This window comes from Caloenas nicobarica, chromosome 2, assembly GCF_036013445.1.
Source record: "Caloenas nicobarica isolate bCalNic1 chromosome 2, bCalNic1.hap1, whole genome shotgun sequence".
In the NCBI taxonomy this organism is placed as follows: domain Eukaryota; kingdom Metazoa; phylum Chordata; class Aves; order Columbiformes; family Columbidae; genus Caloenas; species Caloenas nicobarica.
In genome coordinates, this window is record NC_088246.1 from 156782116 (window position 1) to 156804380 (window position 22265).

General features: G+C 38.4%; 1 protein-coding gene across 1 annotated transcript in view; it reads left to right on the forward strand.

Annotated features, from left to right (window-relative positions):
* Positions 1-22265, forward strand: part of TG (thyroglobulin) — a 159400-nt gene that overhangs the window by 56304 nt on the left and 80831 nt on the right. The window contains exons 30-38 of the mRNA XM_065629003.1: positions 494-631; positions 1746-1922; positions 2887-2998; positions 3558-3637; positions 5464-5607; positions 8368-8433; positions 17845-17979; positions 19072-19236; positions 21009-21231. Coding sequence (XP_065485075.1) covers positions 494-631; positions 1746-1922; positions 2887-2998; positions 3558-3637; positions 5464-5607; positions 8368-8433; positions 17845-17979; positions 19072-19236; positions 21009-21231 — 1240 coding nt within the window. The remainder of the gene's footprint in view (positions 1-493; positions 632-1745; positions 1923-2886; positions 2999-3557; positions 3638-5463; positions 5608-8367; positions 8434-17844; positions 17980-19071; positions 19237-21008; positions 21232-22265) is intronic.

Sequence of the window (22265 nt, forward strand, 5' to 3'; positions counted from 1 at the left end):
GAGAAATAAGGTAAAAAGACTAAAATAGGTATTAAGCTTGTTAAGAAATCTTTTAACACTGAGAGGTGTAAAAGCTTCCCAAGGGAATACAAGGAAACTGCTGTATTTTGTATTAATAAAACTAGATTGATCAAGTTATTGTCAACATGCTCTGAGGCACCGTACTTCACTGTTACACTGATGTGTTGTGTGACAGAGTAGAGAGAACATTCTTATTTCTAGGATCCGTGATTTTCACCTAGTTTTTGGTGATGGAAACATTCTGACAATTCTATATTGTGCCACGCAGCTCAGCAAGGAGACATTGCCCACACTAGTATCAATAACTGTAGGTGAACAATTCTGTTATTAAAGCCTTTGGTGTCTGCTAGCCCTACAAAACAGTTGCAGGTGTTTTACTGTGAAAGGCAGAATTTTATGTATAAATACATTTAATATATTCCAGATCATAGTTAAGGGGGTTTTTTTGTGGGTTTGTTTGTTTGAATTTCAGATTCCACAAAGGATCTTTTCTACCTGATGGACAACAGCCAGATACAAAGTGACCAGAACTATTCTCTGCCTTACCAGCAATATTGGGTCTTCAGGCAAAAGCACTCGGCAGAGGAAGCTGTTCTTTGGTGTCTCACACGTAAGACATCTTGGAAACTTATTCTTTAGGGAATAATAATTAAAATATTTTAATAGGTACTATAGTCATGATGAGTAGATACTTTGGACTTAGTGATTTTTCAGAGAAAACCTACAAAATTTTCATGGATATTGCTAATGGGGCCACCTGTTTTTTCCTTACAATCTTTGTCTAGTGTAGCAGAAATGGTACCCATTACTCATCATCAGGGTATCTCTGTTTTGGGCAAGAGAAGTAGAAGATACAGGTTCAGCAATGTTCTGCTATTCTTGAAGTTTTCCCCTCCAAATAGATACTTGACATAGTGGTAAAAGGAGAAGATAAAATTCAGATATTTGGAGTTATCAATAAAGTATATTTTGATGTGTTAAATGGAGAGGAGTTTCTAGCTGTCACTACCAGGAAGGCAGAACCAAGAGTATTAAACCGTGCACAAATATCCCTGCAAGAGGTCGATAGAGCTATGCCTGTTTGAAATGAAGCTTTGAGGTATATATTATATTTACAGAAGCCATTGCCACTGAAATTAAGAAATGGGTTTGACAGCTTTGTTTCTTTTCTGAAGGTGCATTATTACCCTGGGGCAAGTTTCAGTGCAAACTGGTACAAGCAAATGCTTGAGCAGTTGATTCTGGGAAAGTTATTTATATTTTTTCTGGAACATATGAACACTTCAGAAATATTTTTTTGCAAAAACTTCCTAAGACATTGTAGAAAATATTTTTTTTTCTTTAAAGTAAGAGACCCATAACTGATGCAGTATTTTATACACAGTTTGTGTGTCAAATTTACTAAAAGAGAGAGCTCTTTATGAATCACAGTGTTAGAGTGACACCCGTATACTGGGGTAATGCTTGGCACAGTTGGGGAATGTATCTTTCCAATTAGCAGCAGTGTAGCTCCTTTTCTATGCTCTCCAAGTGAACTTGCTCTTCAGTGTCACTAGAAACAGAATCTGTCCCTGTTTCTCTTGCACCATAATAGAATAATATTGACATTCTCAGTTTTAGTTGTATGCTGATGGATAGCTTTGAGTGCACTGAAGACATGAAGTAGAATAGAGAGGGGAAGAAACCCTTATGTGTATGTAACTCTTAGTGGCTTTACTTCCCAGGTTGTGCACAGGAAGATGAGTTTTGTCGAATGGCAGATCTTCAAAGCGCTACAGACCTATACTTTGTGTGTACCCTCTATCCTGAGGCACAGATTTGTGACGGCAGCATTGATCAAATACTGGAAAACTGTCGAACTGTGCTACCCTGGCAACCACAGACATTGTATCGTAAAATAGGCAAGTTTGGGGATTTGGATGTATAATGTATGCTATGACCATAGTAATGCAAGCCAGTGTGTGGGCTCTTGATTCTGAGATAAAAAGTCTGAATGTATGAATGAATTCTAGGATGTGATGGTGCGAGGGAAGGCCAGTATGGTCTGGGTACGGTTTTTCATTTTCAGTTCAGAGTGGAAAGATATTAACCGCGCGTTCTACTATTCACCTCAGTTGCTCCCAATGGCAGCTCAAGCAATTTGTATACTGGGTCTTAGACCTTTTCATAATATGGGTGAAATGGGAGTGTCATTGATATGTCACCAATCCCATTTTCTACCATTATTAGAATTGCCATGGTAGTTATGCAATGCAAAAATTGAAAGTTGTAGAGTGTAATGTTTTCTTTTAGCAAATCCAGAGTTATCAACATGTGGATTTTAACCTCTGCTCTTTGAATGCTTGGGAAGTTCAATGATTTTCTCATAGGACTCCTGTGAGGAAGCTGGATAAACAAGCCTGTTATCACTGTACAGGAACTTAGAATTTTGCTGTGAAAAATGGAAAGGTCCGGTGAACTAAATTATTAAATCGTGTCTTTTTGGGGAGCCTAAAGTGCAGCACAGATTGAATAATGCATGAGCACACTGGAGTCTTCCAGTCTGGATTTATCCCCCGGTTTTTGAACATTGCAGAAGGAATAAGGTCAATACAGGTCTCAGAAACAGAAGTCCTGGGCTGCAAGTCTTTCCTTGATGATGTACTTCACTCAGCTTTTAGACCCTTCACTTATTGAATTTGTGTCCATCTTCAGGCTTAACCATCAAAAGTTTACTGTGATAATGTAAAATTACCTTTTATTAGACCAAGACCAGTGTAACATAGAAACATAAACTTTACCTTGACCATGTGATTATTTGACCAGTATATGTAAATTACAAGGTTAAACTGATTTTTCCAATTTTGTTTTTCTTTTTCCTTCTAGTCACTCTAAAAAGTTCTGTGAAGAGCTTCTACACACGTATACCATTCCAGAAAGTAACAGGAATCTCAGTGAGGAATAAGACTGACATGAGCAGAAAAGCTGTTTCAGATGGGTAGGATATGACAGTTCTTTTGTTTTTACTGGAAGTTTAATCATGCCTGGAATACCAAGGCCCTGTTAAGCAGATGAAGGGGATCAGATGTATTGATCCAAGAACAGCATTATTTGAGAATATTTAACAAAGACAAAATAGCATATAATGTAAAGGAAATTTATAATTTAGTTATAAAAAAAAAGTATGTAATTAGTAACTATATATATGTGAATTATTATTTATACTAATATTAAATTGCTGGTTGGCCAGTTAAGTCACTTGGCAATAATACACCAAATTAATTTAGGCTGATATTTTTAGGGCAGATATCAAAATAATATTTAAATTATTAAATGTAGTCTGGTAGGTGTATACTGATCAAACGTAGTTTCATCTACAAACAGAAAATGTATGGAAGTGTCTATGCAGTATGAAGTACCATGAAGCAGTCTCGCCATGAAAGGCAACTCTACAAGTTCTCAGTGTCTCTCCCCTTTGCAATATCCTGTCTTCCCTTTTCCATGTCAGAGACAGATTATTAATGATACTGAGATTAATGATGTTTTTCCTTTCCCAGCTTCTTTGAGTGTGAGCGTTGGTGTGATGCTGACCCCTGTTGCACAGGATTTGGCTTTTTTAATGACTCCCAGACATCAGGTATTTTTTTCACTATTTTTATTTTAAAAATAATTTCAGCCTCCCTTGATTATTCCAAACTTTACCATTCTTTTACAGTGAAGGGCACTTTAAAAGCCCTTTCACATCTTATGCAACTCTCTTTAGCACCTTTTTGAGTAACCCTAACCATTTCTGACATGCTCCACATCTCAGAAATTATTAAGAAAACTTCGTGAGAATGAGTTCTTAAGTGACTGCAGTTCCAATGGAATGGACTTAAAACTGATAAAAGTCCAGGAAATAGTTACTTCTTATTTATCAACTTCTCTTCCAAAATATTGGTTGACTTCTTTTTGTGATTATTTTTTAAAATGTTGTTTCATTCTTTAAAGTTTAGGGGACTTAGAAACCTAAATATTACTGAATTTAAGGGCGCTTTAAGCACATCATGTCCACAGATACTTTGGGGAAGCTTAGACTTTTGACTTTCTTGGATGTCTGAACTTCTCTGCTTCCAAATTTTAGTCTTCTACTTGAGGAAGATCAGTTGGGGATAGAGGTTGCATATCTTCTCCTCCTTAGCATTTTAGCTACTTAAGACATCTCAAGTAGGATTTCCGTTAATCAGAGGAAATTGGATCTTTAAAAGTCTGCATGACTGGAAAGCTATTAGAAAGTCAAACAAATGGATTTTACTCACCTGAGATGGCTACGTTAAGGGGTGTTGCTCCCTCTATAGTCAGCAGAGAGATGTACAGACACAGATCACTGAGTTGTTTGACTGAATCCTGTTCTGGAGGTCTTTTCTTTCTCTCCACTCACTGTAAAGTGCTCTGTTTGAGAGAAAGTCTGTAGCAGCTGTTTTAAATTGAGTGATGTCCAGGTCAAGGTAAATGAAATAGGTTTTAGTATTTTATTCCAAATTCAGATTCAGGCCACTAAAATGGCTTAACCCTGTTCTCGGAAGTGTCCTGTGCTAATCAGCTTTCCCTGAGGTCATTAGGACATGCTGGTTTTACAACTCATTTGGCAATTTGGAACACTTCAGAAATATATAATTTTAATTCCCTTTTTTGTTCAGCAGACAAAATTTTAATTCAGTCAAAAATGTGTAGCTTGGAAAGTTAACCCAACATAGTTTAGATTGGAATTACTGCGCAAATCAAAAATAGTTGACAGTTTTCATACTTCCATATGACCATGTGAAATTTGAAGTTTTAACTGAATATGACCTTACATTTCTTTAAATAATTCTAACATAAATTAAGGATTTTAAAGCACTGAATGAGCAAAACTGACACCTCTAGTTTATCTGATTAAGATTTTAGTGTGGCATTTCAGGCATCCAGTTCTGGCATTCATATAGTCAAAGAACTTTCTGTAGTGATTTTAACACAAGCTAGGATAAATCTTCAACGAAACTGCTAGCTGTGTTTCAAACCCTCCATTTTTTTCAGGTACAGAAATATTTACACTAGGTCTTTGAAAGGCAGAATTTTTATCTTGATGTAAGTAGGGGCCGCATTTCAATACACATGCGGATTATTAATTTCCAGGACTGCATTGACCAGCAAGGGCTGCTTGCACCAAGAAGAGGTCGTGATCTTTGCTCAGTGGAAATACTCTTAATGGCCTTAATGGTTTACAGTGTTGGTTACCAACTTTCCCTCACTTTGAATTAATTGTGATTTTTCGACAACAGTAGAACTTGGCCTATTTTGGGTATTTTCCTATTTTGGTTTCTAAGTCAGTGGAATTCCTTTTAACTCTCAGTGGAATCGTGCGGTATTCACTTTCCTCAAAATACTATCCAGAAAAATGAAAATTTTCCTCACTATTACTATAGCAATGTATTTCACTGGCAGGCGGAAAGACTGTGTGCTTGACTCTGAATAGCCTTGGAATCCAGACATGTGCTGAGGAAACAAGAAGTGCTTGGCAAGTTTCAAACTGTAGTTCACCAGACGCTGAAGTCAGGATACACCCATTCGGCTGGTATCAAAAGCCTGGTAAGTGTGTACATGACCTTTCTATTTTCTGCACATTAAAGCTTATTATTTTTCTTCTATGTATAGAAGCTCCAAATTTCAGATGGAGGACCAATTTGGAAGGATCACATATAGGTGAAGTAGACAAGTATATGCAAGGGAAAGGTGAAATTTAATCTCCGTTTAATAGGAAAGGAATAGAAATACCTCAAAAAAGTATACTTCAATTTCTTGTATTATACAGGAGACTTGCGGCCTATGTTGGAATACAAATATATTTTGTCCCACTGCTCAGTCCTGGTCAGGACATCTTTGCTTCTCACTGCATGGCTTATGGTTTAATGGTGTGTGTGCACACATAACTTCAAAAGATTTGGTTTTGTTACGGAATTTATAATTCACTTTTGGCTGTTTCGGTAAAAAAAGGGCCAAGACCAAGTTCCAAGGCAGTGCTGTTTTCTTCAAGCAGTAAGAAGCCATCACAGGTTTAAACAGAAGAGAAGTTATGAGAGGTTACGTTATTTCCTCAAGAGGGATCAAAACCACTCCTAGTCATAGTGAATTTTCTTTTCCATAGTGAAAAAAAGTCTCTGTTACTTTGTTTAAATACTTCAATGAGTTTGTCATTTGTCACACTCCTTTTGGGTGGATCTAGTTCTACTTTGTTAAGCTTTGATTTAACATAACTGAAACAATAAGGAAAGCAAATGCCTGTCAGACTCTATATCCCTTTCTGGGAGAATGACTTGTTATTGAGTCTACATGGTCAGAACCTTGTTGAACTCCACTGAGGGCAGTGAGGTCCCATGGGGCAGGTCTGGTGGTGTTGACAGAATCAAGGAAAAAAATAAAATGAGTACTTTTTCCTGCTTTTAAACTCCATTAGTTCTTGCAGAGTAGAGAAGGGCTGACATCCAAGTGGAGAGTAGAGGCATGAAGTGCAGATATATACTGTCCAGGGCATGTGATATAAAGATAATCCAGTTAAAGTTGTGTAGAACTAAATCAGATATCCTGGCAATACACTGCATTTTAGAGTGTCAGTAAACGTAAAGAAAACTTTTATTCACACTATGTCTGAAATATGAACTCAATCCTGAACTTTTCAAGTCCTGAGCTGGCACTCCACCTGCTAGACCACGCATTTCCTCCTCTAGTGCGGCAACCCTTGCTGGAGAGTGGAGACGGCATGGAGCCAGGAGGCACTGTGGAAGCTATAGGGAGGGATGAGCTGAGGATCTCACACTGAGAGGAAGGGAACAACTGCCCTGATAAAGTAGGCAGCGGCAGGAGCCTGTGGGCAGGGGGAGCTGAGAGTCAGCGGGGGGCAAGAATGAAGAATGATAAAGATGAAGAGGAGACAGTGGAGCTGTAGAAACACTTCTGCTTTTTGGAATTGTTTTTCCTTTCGTTGGCAAAGAATCAACTAAAAATAAAAGATCTTGCTCACTTCACAGACAGAGAGATGATGAAGAACAGCCTGCTATATATGCAAAGCGGGGAGTGTTAAGAGGGATGGTGACATTTCCTTATGCAGTGAAGAAGCTTCAGATGTGTTTCCACTATAACACACAGCAAGGCACAGGTGTTTATGCAAATGGAGATATTTGCAGACAGAAATTTGTATCAGTTTTTCTGGTGTGATGGCGGTCTGGAAACCAGGAAGAGGAACAAGAAACCTCTGAGGCTAAAGGGAAAATGAGTGAGATCTGAAGGAGGAATTTACTGAAGGCAGTGGGACGATAGCATGAAGCAGGGTGTCTGGTTTTAGTCCACAGTCTTGTCAGAGGAAAGTAGTTGTGCCTCCGCTTTTCATAATATGTTAAGTTGACGTGTGAGCTGTTTGCCCACATGGCTCCGCTCATTATCAGTTTGACTTTGTATTTATTGTCATGGTTGCAGTTCAGGCAATGAGAAACATTGCAGCATTTTAGAGAGAGTTCTGAATAGCTGCAGTTCTTCACTCCTGCCATAGAATCATAGAAAGTCCTGAGCTGGGAGGCACCCACAAGGATGATCGAGTCCAACTCCTGTCCATGCATATGACAACCCCAGAGTTCACACCATGTGTCTGTCAGTGTGACTGGTATCATAAAACTACCGACTTTTTAGAAATATCTATTAGTTATATGCATGGGCAGTACAAAGTGGAAGACGCAAACAGAAAATCTCATCTATCTTCAGCTTCTCTATTTATGGTAATTTATTATATCTTAGTAGACAATTTACAACTGATTTGACTAGCCAAAGTGTTTTACAAAATGTGAATGTGCAGGGGAAGCTTCTTGTTTGTTATTTAAAATTACAAAATGTTTAAGAGAAATGTTAGTAAATGAGAAGCTTCGTGTACGGAAAATATGAATGATTAATTGAATTTTAATTTGGAAAGGTTACTTTTAGAAACTGACTCGTTCCTAATTCCTGTTTTGGTAAATTCCAATTTGCTAATGAGGAAGCAGAGAAAATCTCATGTTTCTTGAGATGCACAAAACCAAACACAGAAAAGTGCATGGAAAAAACCACAGAACTGCTGAAATGAGTTGTTCATAAATAACCGCATTTTGAAAAGTGTAGGAATGTTTATAAATAGGGAAACTCAGGGAATTCTTGTTTCATGTGTGAGCTCAAAAGGGTTAGATAGCAAAGCAGCCTCACATCCTTACTCTTGGTGTTTGTGGTGAGAAGATGCAATGTTCAGATCCCAGAAGTAATGCTAGAAATATTGAGGTGTTGATTGCACTTTAAACCTTCATTTTTTTCTTTTTTTTTTCCTGCTTTTAGCTGACTTGAAGAACACCATACCTAACCTGTGTCCACCTGTTAGTTTACCTCTTGGGCCAGAAAGTGGTAAGTGTGTTCATGTATTCAGCCAAAAAAAAAAAAAAAAAGGAAACATCCTCTATTTTGTATGTATTACTAAAAGATCACACTATAATGAAATGCTTGTGTTCCTCACGAGTTTACTCGTTTAGGTGTTTACTCATTTTTATTAATCATATATCAGTTAAATGGAAGGATTGTTGTTATCCACAATGCTGGCTTAATATCTCTAAAATCTCACTGCCACAAGAGGTCACTGAGGCAAAATATTTGGCAATTTATCATTTGTAAGTGTGGATGTCACATCACTTTTGATGGATATAACTTCATATTTTAGTGCAGTGACCAACGAAGAAAAGCTCTGGCAAGGGTAGTCACCACCGCTAAGCTGTTTAATGTGTTATTGTCCACTGTTGTGGGGTTTTTAGTGCCTTTCTTGTCGCATCTGGTTCTCGCCAGGATGGCAAGGGATGTCAGATTAGACAAATCACCAGCAGTTTCTGTCAGTAATACTGGATTCAAGGAGTGACAATGAGTTTTCAAATAGACACAAACAGTTGCAATAGAGATGCAAAGTCAAATTTAGCAAATCTATTTTTCCCCAAAAAACAAGATGATGATAGGGGCAATTCCTCCAGAAATTAATGCACATTTATACTGCTTTATAATTGGTGGTACATCAGAATGATAAACTGTACTGCCTTTACTTCTTGTTTTTGGCTTCCTGCAAGAATGGGAATATTATCTGGAAGATTATTCAGAACTGGATTGCAAGAAATGTAATATTTGAGGTGTGTTGGGCCCCACTTTTGAAGACATGCTGTAACGTGCTATGACACCATCTCTTTTCTGTTGTGAAGAAAATTTCTTTCAGTCTTGCTGTAATGAATCTTATGGTATTCACATGCTTTATTTTAAAAGTGGGTGGATCCTCTTAATAAATGAAACTTAACTGTTGTCTTTCAGGCCTTTGTGTCTGTTGCCCCCTAAAAATATATGCAAATTGTCAACAGCTACAGGCTTCCTTGATGTATCCTTTCCAGAAATACACAGTGTATTTGCTAAATGCTGTGTCTAACGGAAAGGAAGCAGGTTGACAGGTCATTAGATAATTCAATTTAACCCTGAAGTTAGACTGAAATTGGCAAGTCTCATCCATCTCTGCCCTTGATTTTCTGTTTAATCTGAACAAATTTTTTAATACGTGTCTGTCCTTAAACTATATGCAACTGGCCTTGCAAGAGATGGTTAATATTTGCAAAGAATTTTCAATATCGAGTTCTGAATTTACTATTAACAGTCTTATCATCATATCTATGACGACCAGTCATGATCATGCTCAGACTATTTGTATTTATTAGTAGGATTTGTGCTTTTTAAATGATTGACTTAATGTAATAGAGGGACAACTCCTGTCTTTATAGGTGAACGTAAATAATTTTTGTGTTAAATGCTTTGAGAAGCTAGTGTGGTAACGTGTAGGTTGGGCAAGTCAACTCCTTTGCAAACTGTTTTCCCATGAAATCCAGAAAACTGCTTTACTAAAGCTTTCTTCCTCCCAGTGTGAAGCTTAGTAGTAATTTTGTCATTTTCCTTTTATGTTTTTCTTACTTTCTTGAAACTGGGAAAATAGTGACCTAAGCAACACTTAAGGAAATGAGACTTTTCTATCTGGCACTTGCTTTCTACTCTAAAGGTTGCCCAGAATGTAGGCACAGCAACTGAGGTGCTCGTGGTACTCTTAGTAAAAATCGTGATCTGTCAGACCCATTTCCAGTTCATCTTTCCAAATGCAGAGCAACTGGGGATGTCTCTGGTTTGAAAAGGTCTGGTTGACCACCCAAGTGAGCATAAAGAGGCAGGATTCTGGATTAGAATGGTTGTCCTGAGGACAGCAGTCAGGAGAATTTGGTGAATTACAAAGATCACAACTAGGCTGGAAGTCAAATCAGAACTACTGTCCTATATTTTTTGGGTCTCTGACACTAGTGTGGCAACACATTCAAAATGCAACTGGGCACCACCTGTCCTTCTTATATTCTGCCTCATTTTGATAGTACAAGTACTAGCCTGGTTATTTAGGTCGGATTGCTATCTGTGTCATGTTGTCGGAAGTTTTTGAAAAAATTCAAAAACATTGTTTCCAAGCTCTTTATGATTATATATATTAGTATATGCTATAGAAGATTAATATTTTTAGAGTTGGGCATCATAGAAAAGCTTGCAGTGACTGAATTTGCTATGTTGTGGCATTGCTTGTACATGGGGAAAAAAAATACTGTGACTCCTGTGTGGTAACCAGATGGTAAGTGTGAGAAAATGTCACCATTTAAAGGGTACTGTCATATGTGTATGTACATGTGTGTGTGTGCATGTAAGAATGTATGTGTAAAAATACGTATATAAAACTTTCCATCAAAAGATCAGAAAGAGGCTTAAGTTTGAATACTTTGCCAGAAGGCTCTGTGAAATAGTGAAGTTAAAGCTATGTCCAATCTAGAGTCTGAGTTTCCTGAAGCACAATTAGGGCCTATATTTCAAGTTAATGCATTTGACTGCCTCATTTTCTCATATCTGAGAAACAATACTTGAAAACTAGATAGCCTGAACACACTGGGCAAGTCTGACTTGTTACGTTCGGAACATTTTTTCCCCTGAAGAAGTCAACATGCTGTGATGACACTGCGTATGGAACCATCTGTAGGGAGTTTTAGGTAAGATCTGTGACCTTCAACAATGGGAGGACAGCTGTTATTTTAAGACTGCCTGTGCTGAAAATGCTAATATGTCATGCTGCAGTCTCAGTTTACTTATGTTAGCATTTAAATAACTACTCTGCAGAATTCTATGAATAGGGAGGAATGTTATGTAAAAGAGAAAATTGTCAGATCTCATAATTAGTTTTGAGATGGAACTTTCTGCAGCCAGCTGTAAGATACAGGCAGATAAGAAAAGTTTTTTATGAGAAATTATGTATTGATATTTTATGTTTGTATAATGCTGTTATTCAAATGATTTATGCACAGGGATGTGAGCTGTGGAAGTTTTTATGTCTTTCCAATTAAGACTGAAAGAAGCAAAACAAACTATGAAACATGTTATCTGGCTTTTTGGAAGGAATACTTGTGCTGAAAGCGAACTGGAGAGCCTGAAGATATTCCCATGCATGTGGAAGGGAGGAGTGACACTAATGAATAACTCCTGCTTTTGAACTTCTTTTATGAGATTTATGACTTGTATACAGTCATTATCCAAACTTTAATGATCATTTATGTCTTCAGGTTCCTCAGTTTTAAATAGGATAGGGCTATCTATCTTAGATTTGGCAACTGCTAATAGGCAATGGCCCTTGAATGTTGATCTCTGCATGGAACTAGAGATTGTATATGGATCATATGGGCTCCATTCTCACTCCATTCAAATCAAGTAGTTCATTGAGAAACCACCGAGACATATGGATGTAATGATCTGTTAAGCACTGTTAAGCACCTATTTCTGCCTCCCATGATCCCCTAATGATTTATAGTCCTTTCCTTGATGCAGGACTGAGCAGTGGCTTACGGGGTTTTCTGACTTGGGAATAAATTCCCCATCGGGCTATCTCAGCACATGGGGTATTTCCATTCTCAACAGAGATGCTGGTGGTCGTACAGGTGCTGATGTAGCTGACGTCAGTGATTAATAGTATCATTTGTCTTCCTCTTTTCCCCACAATGCTGAGTACAAGTCAGAGAGATCTTTGGTGTGAAACAAAGGCAGCCTTTTTTATCCATCCTTGGGAACTGATTTAGCATGCCCCTATATAGCATATTGGACCTCTGGTGTAGAATTACTCTATCTTTGGTCTTAAGTTTTATTTTTATTCTGTTCGTAAACACGAAGATTTTAGCCTTTTGAAAACAGCTTATTTTAAACCTGGATAAATATCTGGTACATTTTTATTATCCTATTACTATACCATTTACTATAATTGGCACTACTGAAGGAGGCAGAAAGCTTTCATTTAATATGAACATAGCAAGATTGCTTAATGCTAAAGGCCATAAATAACACATTTGTTAGTTTGGAATATGTTTGTCTGAGGTGTGATTATAGTTATTATGCAGCAATTGTAAGAAAATGACTCATTTTGAATTATTCAAATCTCAGTAGATGGACAAAAATGAGAAGCAACTCTATTTTAAAAAGAGTATATTTTCTACAGGTCCACTCTGAGTTGGTGATTTGCTGGTTTTGGAGATTGCTATTATACAAACAGGTTATCAGTCTTCATTGGAAAAAAATCTCTGAATGTTAGAAATATAAAGCACTGAGTTCAATCTCGAAGCGTGTTTTTGGCTTGAGCCAGCACTATTAAATATGGCTCACAAATTTCAGAATTAAGATCAGAATTCGTGTTTCAAACATAAATTAGGCATACTGAACCCATAGATCTGTTTTATGTTCCTCCTTAACCTCACATTAACCTCATCTGATTTATGTACATCCTCAACCTCACAAGTTTTATTCTAAATTTAACTTATTTTATTGCACTTCTTTATCTCTGTTTCCTTATATCAAATGTCAAATTTTCCAGCAAACTCAGAACCGAGCCCTGTTTTCTTCCACTGAGGTCAGTGATGAAACTTTTGTTGACTTTATGGAAAGGATTTTACGATGTCATTGCCTGTGAAAGTGGGAGGCTGAACTCCATGCCCCCAGGAAATCTATTCCAGTCTTGTGATCCTGTGACTTGAGTGGGAACAGAGTAAGGCCAGTGTGAGTCCTTTTGCAAATCCAGTCTTAAACCTTGCCTACCAAACAAGAACATCTGGAAGAGAAAAGCTCTCTGTATGGAACATCTATAATTTTGCAATAAAAGTTACAGGGCTGGCTGGCTTCAGAGTGCTGTAATTATCCAATCAAAGCATTTGCCAAAATGTGGTTTGGAAAGTCAGAGCTTAACCTATATATAAACCAGAAAAGTCTTCAGCCCACCAGGTGCACTATGCGTTTTCAGTAAAGCGGTGCCAGTTTATAGCTGTGTGCGTTATGAGAACAGTTTCTAGACGAGGCGAGTTTAGATCAGCCAGGGAAAGTTCTGCTGGTGTGTATGGCTGTGGGCATTGCTGGATTTGCTGCCAGGAGAAGAGAAGAAGGAAACAACTAATAGCCAAAATTTCTTTTTCAGCCAGTTGCTAGCTGGCAATGTCCGCAGTGCTGCCATGGACGGCTCTGGGTTACAGGGCTTTGCTCTGTCAGTAAAATAGGCATTAGTATTTCTGCACTTATCTGCATCTGGGGTCAGCTGGGCAGAAGGTTGGAAAGGAAAAATAGTGGAAGTCTCAGTATGTAAATCTGATCTGAGTTTATGAATGCTTAATCCAGGACGGAGAGTGAAAAAAAAAAACCCCCCACGAACCCCAAACTAACCCAAAAAACAAACCCATGTGGGTGGTGGGAGGTTGCAAGTGTCACTTCTGTGAGATTTGGGGCAAAGAACAAGCAAAATAAAATGTGATTTAGGTATGAATGTGGATGTTTGCATTATAAGTGGCCACTCTTCTGTGCCTAGCATGGGCTGCAACGTGGCAATTGTGTCTTATATGTAGTTAAAATGAATGTTATTAACTTGACTCTATCTCACATAATGAGATAAATAAAAATATTTTACTATAGAAGTAGGAAGGGTAACTTGTGATCAAATGTACAATGCATTACATGTACCTAGTAATGGCCATGTGCGCTCACAAGCTTAATTTCAGCAACTTCAAAAGATTTTAGTAGCAATAAGCTTGTAAACCTCAGGGAAATAGGTACAGGAGGCCAAATTCAAGTATCAGAGGTGTAAACCCAAGGAATTTATTTTGCTTTTGTGGAATTATTTTGAATTTCTTTCCTGAGAGAGTAGAATTTACCTTAGCAAGAATGCTTCTGAATGTTTGACCTGTGGGCAAACAGACGCAGGTGAGGGTTATGACACTTGCCCAAGGTTGCTCAGTGGATCAGGGAAGCTATGGGAAGAGACTCAGTCCAGTGAAATATCTTCCAAAACCACCGATGCACCCAGAATTGTTGATTTACATTGGAATCCAGACAAGGCTCATTTTTGAAAGAACCACAACTGGTAATTTGAAGCTTTGTGTCTGAACCTGGGGAGATTACTTGTTCCAGCAGTAGGACCTCAGTAACTAGTACTGTACACAGTACAAGGTGGCAACATTGCTCTTCTGTAGAAACGTATTCATTTAAAAAAAAAAAAAATTCTTGTTAATGTTTTCAGAAAAAAAAAAATTAAGAAGTAATTGAAAACACAAACTGGCAAGATATAATCTGAAGAAGTAAAACCTAGGGAACCTAGTAGTGCGGGCAGATAGTCTCTGGAGAGGATGTAGTGGTTAATTCCTCATAATTTACAGAGTTGATTTTTAAGTATCTTTGTAAATGAATGCCGCCCTACATGTAGAGGTTGAAATTTTCTAATATGGGTCATGCAACTGGTTATACTAGGTGGTTTTAAAATAGAGACAACATTGACAATATGAAATGTAGTACTTTCCACAGGGCTGTGTTCCTATAAAACAATTGAACAGTCAGTGCTTAAGGGTAAGGAAAATATTAAGGGCAGTAGGTCTGTTGCACAAGTTAAGCTGTGATTTCACGGTCATTGCTCCCTTACTAGTTCAGACTCCCTCTGAAGATAGTATTGATGCCTACTTTGCTACTCTGTGATGTCAAGTAGGCTTGTGGTCTTTAACATAGAACAGTGCAATATCAAGATATCCTTCGTTTCTGCTTAGTTGGAGACTTCCAGCCTCTATCTCTTGGAAAAGTTGCCCTCAAATATAATAGGAATAGAATGATTTTGAAGTGATTGGAAAGGACTCATGGGACCCAGTGCTGCTCTCTTGCCTCACTCTCACCTGCACTGTTTGGGAAGGTATATGAAGTATGGTAGGGTTGGTTCATCACTTCATGAATTTGTCCAGTGTTTTCTTTCACAAGGAGAAGTGCAAAAGAGTAGCACCGAGGTAACAGCTTTGGCAATAGTGGTAGCACATCACTTTTTCAGCTTGTCCTCTGGGAGATAACCCATGCTTGAGGCTTATGGTTGCTTGGGAAGGGTTTAATTTGCAAAAGCAAAGACCTTAAACATCACCATAGAGGCCTGAGTTGTGGCCATTCCTCTTCATTGTCATTAACTCATTGGAATAAAATAATTTTGAAATTATTACAACCAGCCTGGTCTGTGGCCTGTTTTGGGTCTTGGTTCTCATCAGCTGGACAAGTATGTCAACACCAGGGTTTCCATGCTGCAGCCCTGACCGTATGAACCCCAGACCCTTGCTTCAGATTTGATGTTGAGTGGTATGGTCACAGCTGTCTTTCTGTGAGGGAAGGAAGGAAGGAAACAAACTCTGGCCATCTTTGCAAGTCAGCCCTTTATCGGAAGACTAAAAGAAATCTTTAATGAAATGAACGGTCACAACTTTTGCACCTGTGTGGTGCATCTGCATGGTAAATGAACTGAAACAACAGGTCAAAATCTGCTCACCAGGAATTGCAAGGCAACAGCTAACTCCATTCTGTACTCACCCTACAATTACATGGAAAGAGTAACACCAACCTCCTGTTTAGGACTCGGTGGCCACAGCAGGGCCCTTTTGCTTTTAAAACATATTGAACTGTTGAAAGGAACTAGAATAATTAAAGGCCCATTCTTTCCCAAGCCTTCTTTTTTGACTTCTGTGTGCAAAATTGAGACACTGCAGATATTTTTATCTGTTTGTGTATGCAAAATGAATGTTTGTGGTATTTTTTTTTAAATCCACTGTGAGACAGAGAATAATTTTTGGTGAATACTAGAGTCAGTATGTATATGTATATATATGCTCAGACATGTATATGCATGTGTACATGTATAGAATCATAGAATGGTTTGGGTTGGAAGGGACCTTGAAGATCATCTAGTTCCAACCCCCTGCCATGGGCAGGGACACTTTCCATTAGACCAGGTTGCTCAAAACCCCATCCAACCTGATCTTGAACACTTCCAGGGATGGGGCATCCACAGCTTCTCTGGGCAGCCTGTTCCAGTGCCTCACCACCCTCATGGTGAAGAATTTCTTCCTTATATCTAATCTAAATCTATTCTTTCTCGGTTTACCCATATCACTACATGCCCTTGTAAAAAGTCCCAGCTCCAGCTTTCTTGTTGGTCCCCTGTAGGTACTGGAATGTCTCCCCAGAACCTTCTACTCTCCAGGCTGAACAACCCCAACTCCCTCAGCCTGTCCTTATAGGACAGATGCTCCAGCCCTCTGATCATCTTTGTGGCCTCCTCTGGACTCAGTCCAGAGTACATGTAAATGTATGTGTTTGTATTTATGTTTATACATGTGTATATTTGCATATATACATATTTGTGAGTATGTATATATATGCTTATGAAATAGAATTAAATCTTAATTATGTAGTTGTTAAATGACTTTAGAACAGTTCATAGAATCTAATGTAATTTTGTCTAGGAAATCAGAATTATAAAAATAATCCTTGTGACCTTAAAAAAGTCTGTAGATGTGTGAAAGTTGCATGTGCTTTTGTGGGAGTTTGGTTGATTGCTTGTAAGGGAAGTGAAGATGAAATATAACATTTGTGAAAACTGTTGTCTCATTTTCACTTAGTTTGCAAAGTGGGGACTTGCTCTCTGAATGTAGATGTATACAAGCAACGTAGACATCTCCATTTTAGCTACTCACATGAGGTTCCCTATACAGACAACATGAGCACCTAGTTCATAATCAGTGGATTCCTGGGGGTGATTTGTCTCATCCTAAAGCAGACATCGAAAGCAGGATGGAGATATTGTATAATAAAAGTGTCTGTTCCTCCTGATAGTACAAGGAGTCTAGTGTGATTAACTCAGATGTAGACATCTACCTTGCAGGTGACTGAGGTGAAGTCTACATTAGGAATCCGGCTCCTGTTTGAGATATAGATGTGAATATTTGCTGGAGGTTCCGGGAGTGCTTAGTCACATGGAGGATGCCCACTTGCTTTCCCAGGAGTTAGTGGCCGTACCTGCTCAGGAACTCATGCGCAAGCATCACGACCCATGTCCTTTAATGTAATTAGGCCTGTTTGGAAACCTTTTATTTAAATCAGCTGAATTTACATGCAAACCTGGATGGAGTTGCTCCTAATTTATCTCTTTATTAAATGAATACCTTTCTAAACCTAGTTGTAGATGACCTGTGAAGATGAGACTGGACCCTCTAGTCAATCAGAAAACTTTGAATATTATATTTAATTTATTCCCTGTTGATGCAAAGGAAGATGAAAGTCTTTCATTGAGGAACTCTCCAGTGCTTTTACCTCTGTATTGTTTTCCTCTGAAGTTTGTGGGGTTTTTTTTCTGAATTATCTAGTTATATTATTGTTGTATGGTTCATTTTACAGAGTATTTGGATAAATGGCAGCCCTTAAATGTGTCCTCTGTTCTCCTGGATTCATCCATCTCAAACTTCGAAGTTGTGCAAGTTAGTAGAGATATATCCAATGACTTTTCCACTGCCAGAGACTTTTGTTTATCCGGTAAGAAATAGTTATTCATCACTTTACAGAAAATATTATCTCGTGAGACTGAAACACCAAGAACAGCTTCTCCCCTCCCTCTCTGCCTCCCCTTTCTTAGATAGATACATTGATTTTACTTATTTTTAAAGGCTACCCTAGTGTCTGTGATTTTGAGAGAAGGGACCTGAAATAATTTATTTAATGAAAGATACAATGAACATAAAGTGTCATAAAGTGGTTAAGTAGTTTTGACATCTCTTGGGTGCAGAGAACTCTTGCTTCTCCAGGCATTGTACAGCTTGGAGAATATTGTAATGAATAATTAAAGGGACAATGTCATTGTTTTCTAAAGAACAGTTAAGTGAGACAGATGGTAGAGCCGCCTACCATTATCTAAAGTAACCTGTAGTTATGGTGCATGAAGGCAGGTTAATTGAGAGCTAGGATGAAGCAGGGGTTGGACTGTAGTAAAAACAAAGGGACTGCTTTAATCAACAGCCTGACTAGACGGCAAGGAGCCGTTTAAATTCACGTGACTGGAAAACTCTTAAATGCCACAGAGCAGTCAAATGATTGCTCCCACCTACTGCAGAAGATGGACTTTGGAATGGTCCCATTTTCTGCGGTAGCTGGTCCTCACCCTATGAAGGTGAGCAGTGTAAATTTTTTCCCTTTTCCCATAACTTTTTGAAGGAGGCTTTCTAGAGGAAAAATGTTGGAAATCCGTCTCCGAGTACAAACTGGGACCAGTGAGAGGATCACTTTTCTTATTCTGAAACCTTCCCCTAGGGCTCCCTGGAGACTTGGAATTCAGCTGAAGTTCTCAGTACTTTATTAGAAGATGCTATTCTTCTCCTAAGAGCTGTGATACTGGTTCTCTTGCTGTACTACTCCATTTTAAAGCCAATATAACCTTTTGTTCTTTGGCTATTTTGGAGAATAATCTGGGAATCTGGGCACATTTATGTCCCTTCATTCTGCTTTGGAGGAGAATTCGTGCTGCTTGACCTGTTGTAAAACCTTTCTTTTAAACATCTTATAACAATGTCATACAAAATGCTTTGAGAATACATTTTTACCTGCTCTTTTTCTTTATGTTTCACCTTACAGCTTGTTCAAAGAGCCAGTCGTGTACAGTGGTTACACTGGAAATCCAACCTTCAGCAATAAGATGTCTTTTCTACCCTGATACGCAGATGTGCACACATGGCCTGCAAGGGCACAGCTGCTGGGTTTTACTCAAAGAGCCAGCTACCTATGTCTATAGGAGACAAGGTATGAGCAGGTTAAGGCAGGAACTCAACCGTGGTGGGCCATGCACAATTCTCATCAATGTGTGTGAGGAAATCCTCAGTAGGCATAAAGCAGTATGGATGTCTCTTAGTCATCCATTGCTGTTTCAGTGGAGTTACAGCCAAGTGGGATGGGAAAACATCCACAAGTGTGCATAAAAGCGCACAGAATCATAGTGTTATCATCTAGTATTGAAGCAGGCATAGTAAAGGAAGCTGGGTCTGTAAAAGAGGTTTTGGAAAGTGCAGAATGGTAAAAATGAACAAAAAAGATCATCAAGAAAAGTCCAGCTCCTTCTTCGTCTGCAGTAGTTGTTTCTGTGTGTTCTTCCTTCTAACTTCTGAGGATAACACGAAGCATGTTGAAAACTCGCTGTCAATTGAAAGTCTTAAGGACCATCTCTGGAGAAAGAAAACAAACAAAAATGCCCCAAACCAAGAAGAAATAATATATTTAATGAAGCAAAAATTATAAATAGACGAATAGAAGTTGTGTAGAGATGTAAAAATTCTATAGTTTGGCTATGTACTCATTTTGAACTCTAAGTTTTTGTTGTCTTTTTCCTTGATTTTTAAAAGATACTGCTTTCTTTCGGTGTAATACTGATTCTTTCTTTTACTAGAAGTGATTAGAAAAAAAGTAACAATAAGCAGGGGAGGGAAGAAATATTTCCTTGTCTGCTCACTGACGTTTCTGTGAAGAACTGACAATCAATTAGAAGCTTCTAAGTTCAGACTTGATGAGAGAATAAGGGGTTTATCATTATCAAATGAAGAAAAATCACAGATTGAGACATGAAAGCTAGGCTTATGTGTTTGTAAATTTATGTACAGTTTTGATTTAATCACTTGACTTAGTATTTGGTTCCTACCTATAAAATAAATTGTTTTAGGAGAGAAATAGTACCAGCTATCACTTAGCTCTGTTTTAACATAAGGCATTATTGAAAAACCTCATATTTGGATAGATAGCTAATGATTCAGATAATCCTTATATAGAAAATAAAAAAAAATGGCGTCAAACTATAATGCCCTAGTATTTTGTAGTTTTCTGCAAGTAAAAAATAAATTCAGATAACAATTACATTTGATGTCAAATGTGTAGATACTGGTGTAAGTTCTGTGGAATAAAATGGCAGTATTCACATTAGAACGTAAGGCAAGAGATGGTGATGAAAGCTGTACCCTAAAGTCTGCAACTTAAAGTGAGCACTTGCACTGGTGGTTCCCACTTCAAGAACAACAATCCCACATGGGGCTGTAGGGAATTTGGACATGAGTTGTGCTCATTGTCTTCTATTGAAACTCTTGTATTTTGCGGGGTGAAACAGTCACTGGAAAAGGGGACTGAAGTGCAAGTCTTTCCTGGTGAGACCCCAAACCAATGAGCTCTGTGGTTATCTTTCCTCTCTCTTACTTGCTGTAAATGCTTAAATCTTTAACATTGTGCTTTTTAGAGTCAGGGGAGAAGGGCAAGTCTGAAAATCTCTCTCCCTTTTTGTAGAAATGCTTAGATTTATATTTTAATGTGATGTCTTGTCTGGAAGAAATGCTTGAATAAAGGTTTAGAAAGTTAAATGTTCCTTTCCAGCAGCTAACATCTACCACAGCATGAAATATTTTATGTGTTTCATTTGAAGAAGTGAATTAGACACTTAACAGTTCGAAATTATGGGAAATTGGATTAATATTAATTTCTGAAATGGTACTAACTTGAAAAAGCAAATTATTTTTCCTCTGTTCCCTCCCTGATAGATTTATTCCTGCCCATTTCTGAGTCAGATTTAACCCCATCTGTGTACATCCCATCCCATGGAGATCTGATGGGCAAATCCCAGGTGATCCGCATTGGCTCAGAGTGGAGAAATATCAGCCAGTTCCTGGGGATCCCGTACGCTGCACCTCCCCTTGCCGAGAGGCGCTTCAGTCCTCCAGAGCCGTTTGCTTGGGTGGAAACCTGGAATGCTACCACAGCTCGGTAAGAAACCCCTTTGATCGGCTGCAGAAGCGCTTGTCTGTCCAGGTGTATGAAAGTAACTGGAGTGATGACCATGGTATTCGTGTCCTTTCTTGCAAAAGAACCTATAGGGTACATATTAATACAAGTTTGGGACTTTGTTTTGCAAAAAGAATAATTTCTCCGTCTACATGTGAATGCATGCACGCACCTCAAGAAAAAGGTCAAATTCCAGTACATTGCTTCGAATCTATACATAACCCCTCACCGACTGTCTGCTATCAATCTATTTTCATTCTGAGGATTAATTCAGATTTTTATAATGTTTATACAAATACATTTTTCTCCTGCTCAGCTGTATATTTGTAGAGTATTTAATCAGAGGCATTTTAAGCTGTGCGCATCATAGAAATTCCCTGCCTAGTAGTGTCTAGGACATCAAACTGAAGGACACAGATAGTCTTTTCTGTCCAAATACTATTAAAAGGCAAATACTTGCTAAATGGCTTGGACAGAAGTACAGAAATTGTAAACATTTTAGGTAAAACCTTGAGAGGAAATGAGCGCTAGGAACTGTATTAGCAGATGGACTAAATTTCTCCTAAGTCCCTGAGTCTAATGTTCCCCGTTGGCTGGTCTTGGCTCTCCAGGGCTGTGCAGACATCACCTTCAGTGAGTTTAGGTTGGAAGCACTCTATGGACAGAGTCTTTGTTGGCATGTTTGTGTTTCATTTACTTTTACAGCATGAGTGTTAATTTTGTTGCACTGGGGAAGCAAAATGGTAAATTGTGAATGTGTATTTCTCAATTAAATAAAAGAGGGTTTGGGTCACAAGGGTGAGTGTCAAGAAGATGGGACCAGACTCTTCTCAGTGGTGCCCAATGACAGGATGAGGAGCAACGGGCACAAACTGAAGCACAGAAGGTTCCATCTGAATATGAGGAGAAACTTCTTTACTTTGAGGTGCCAGAGCCCTGGAACAGGCTGCCCAGGGAGGTTGTGGAGTCACCTTCTCTGGAGACATTCAAACCCACCTGGACACCTTCCTGTATGA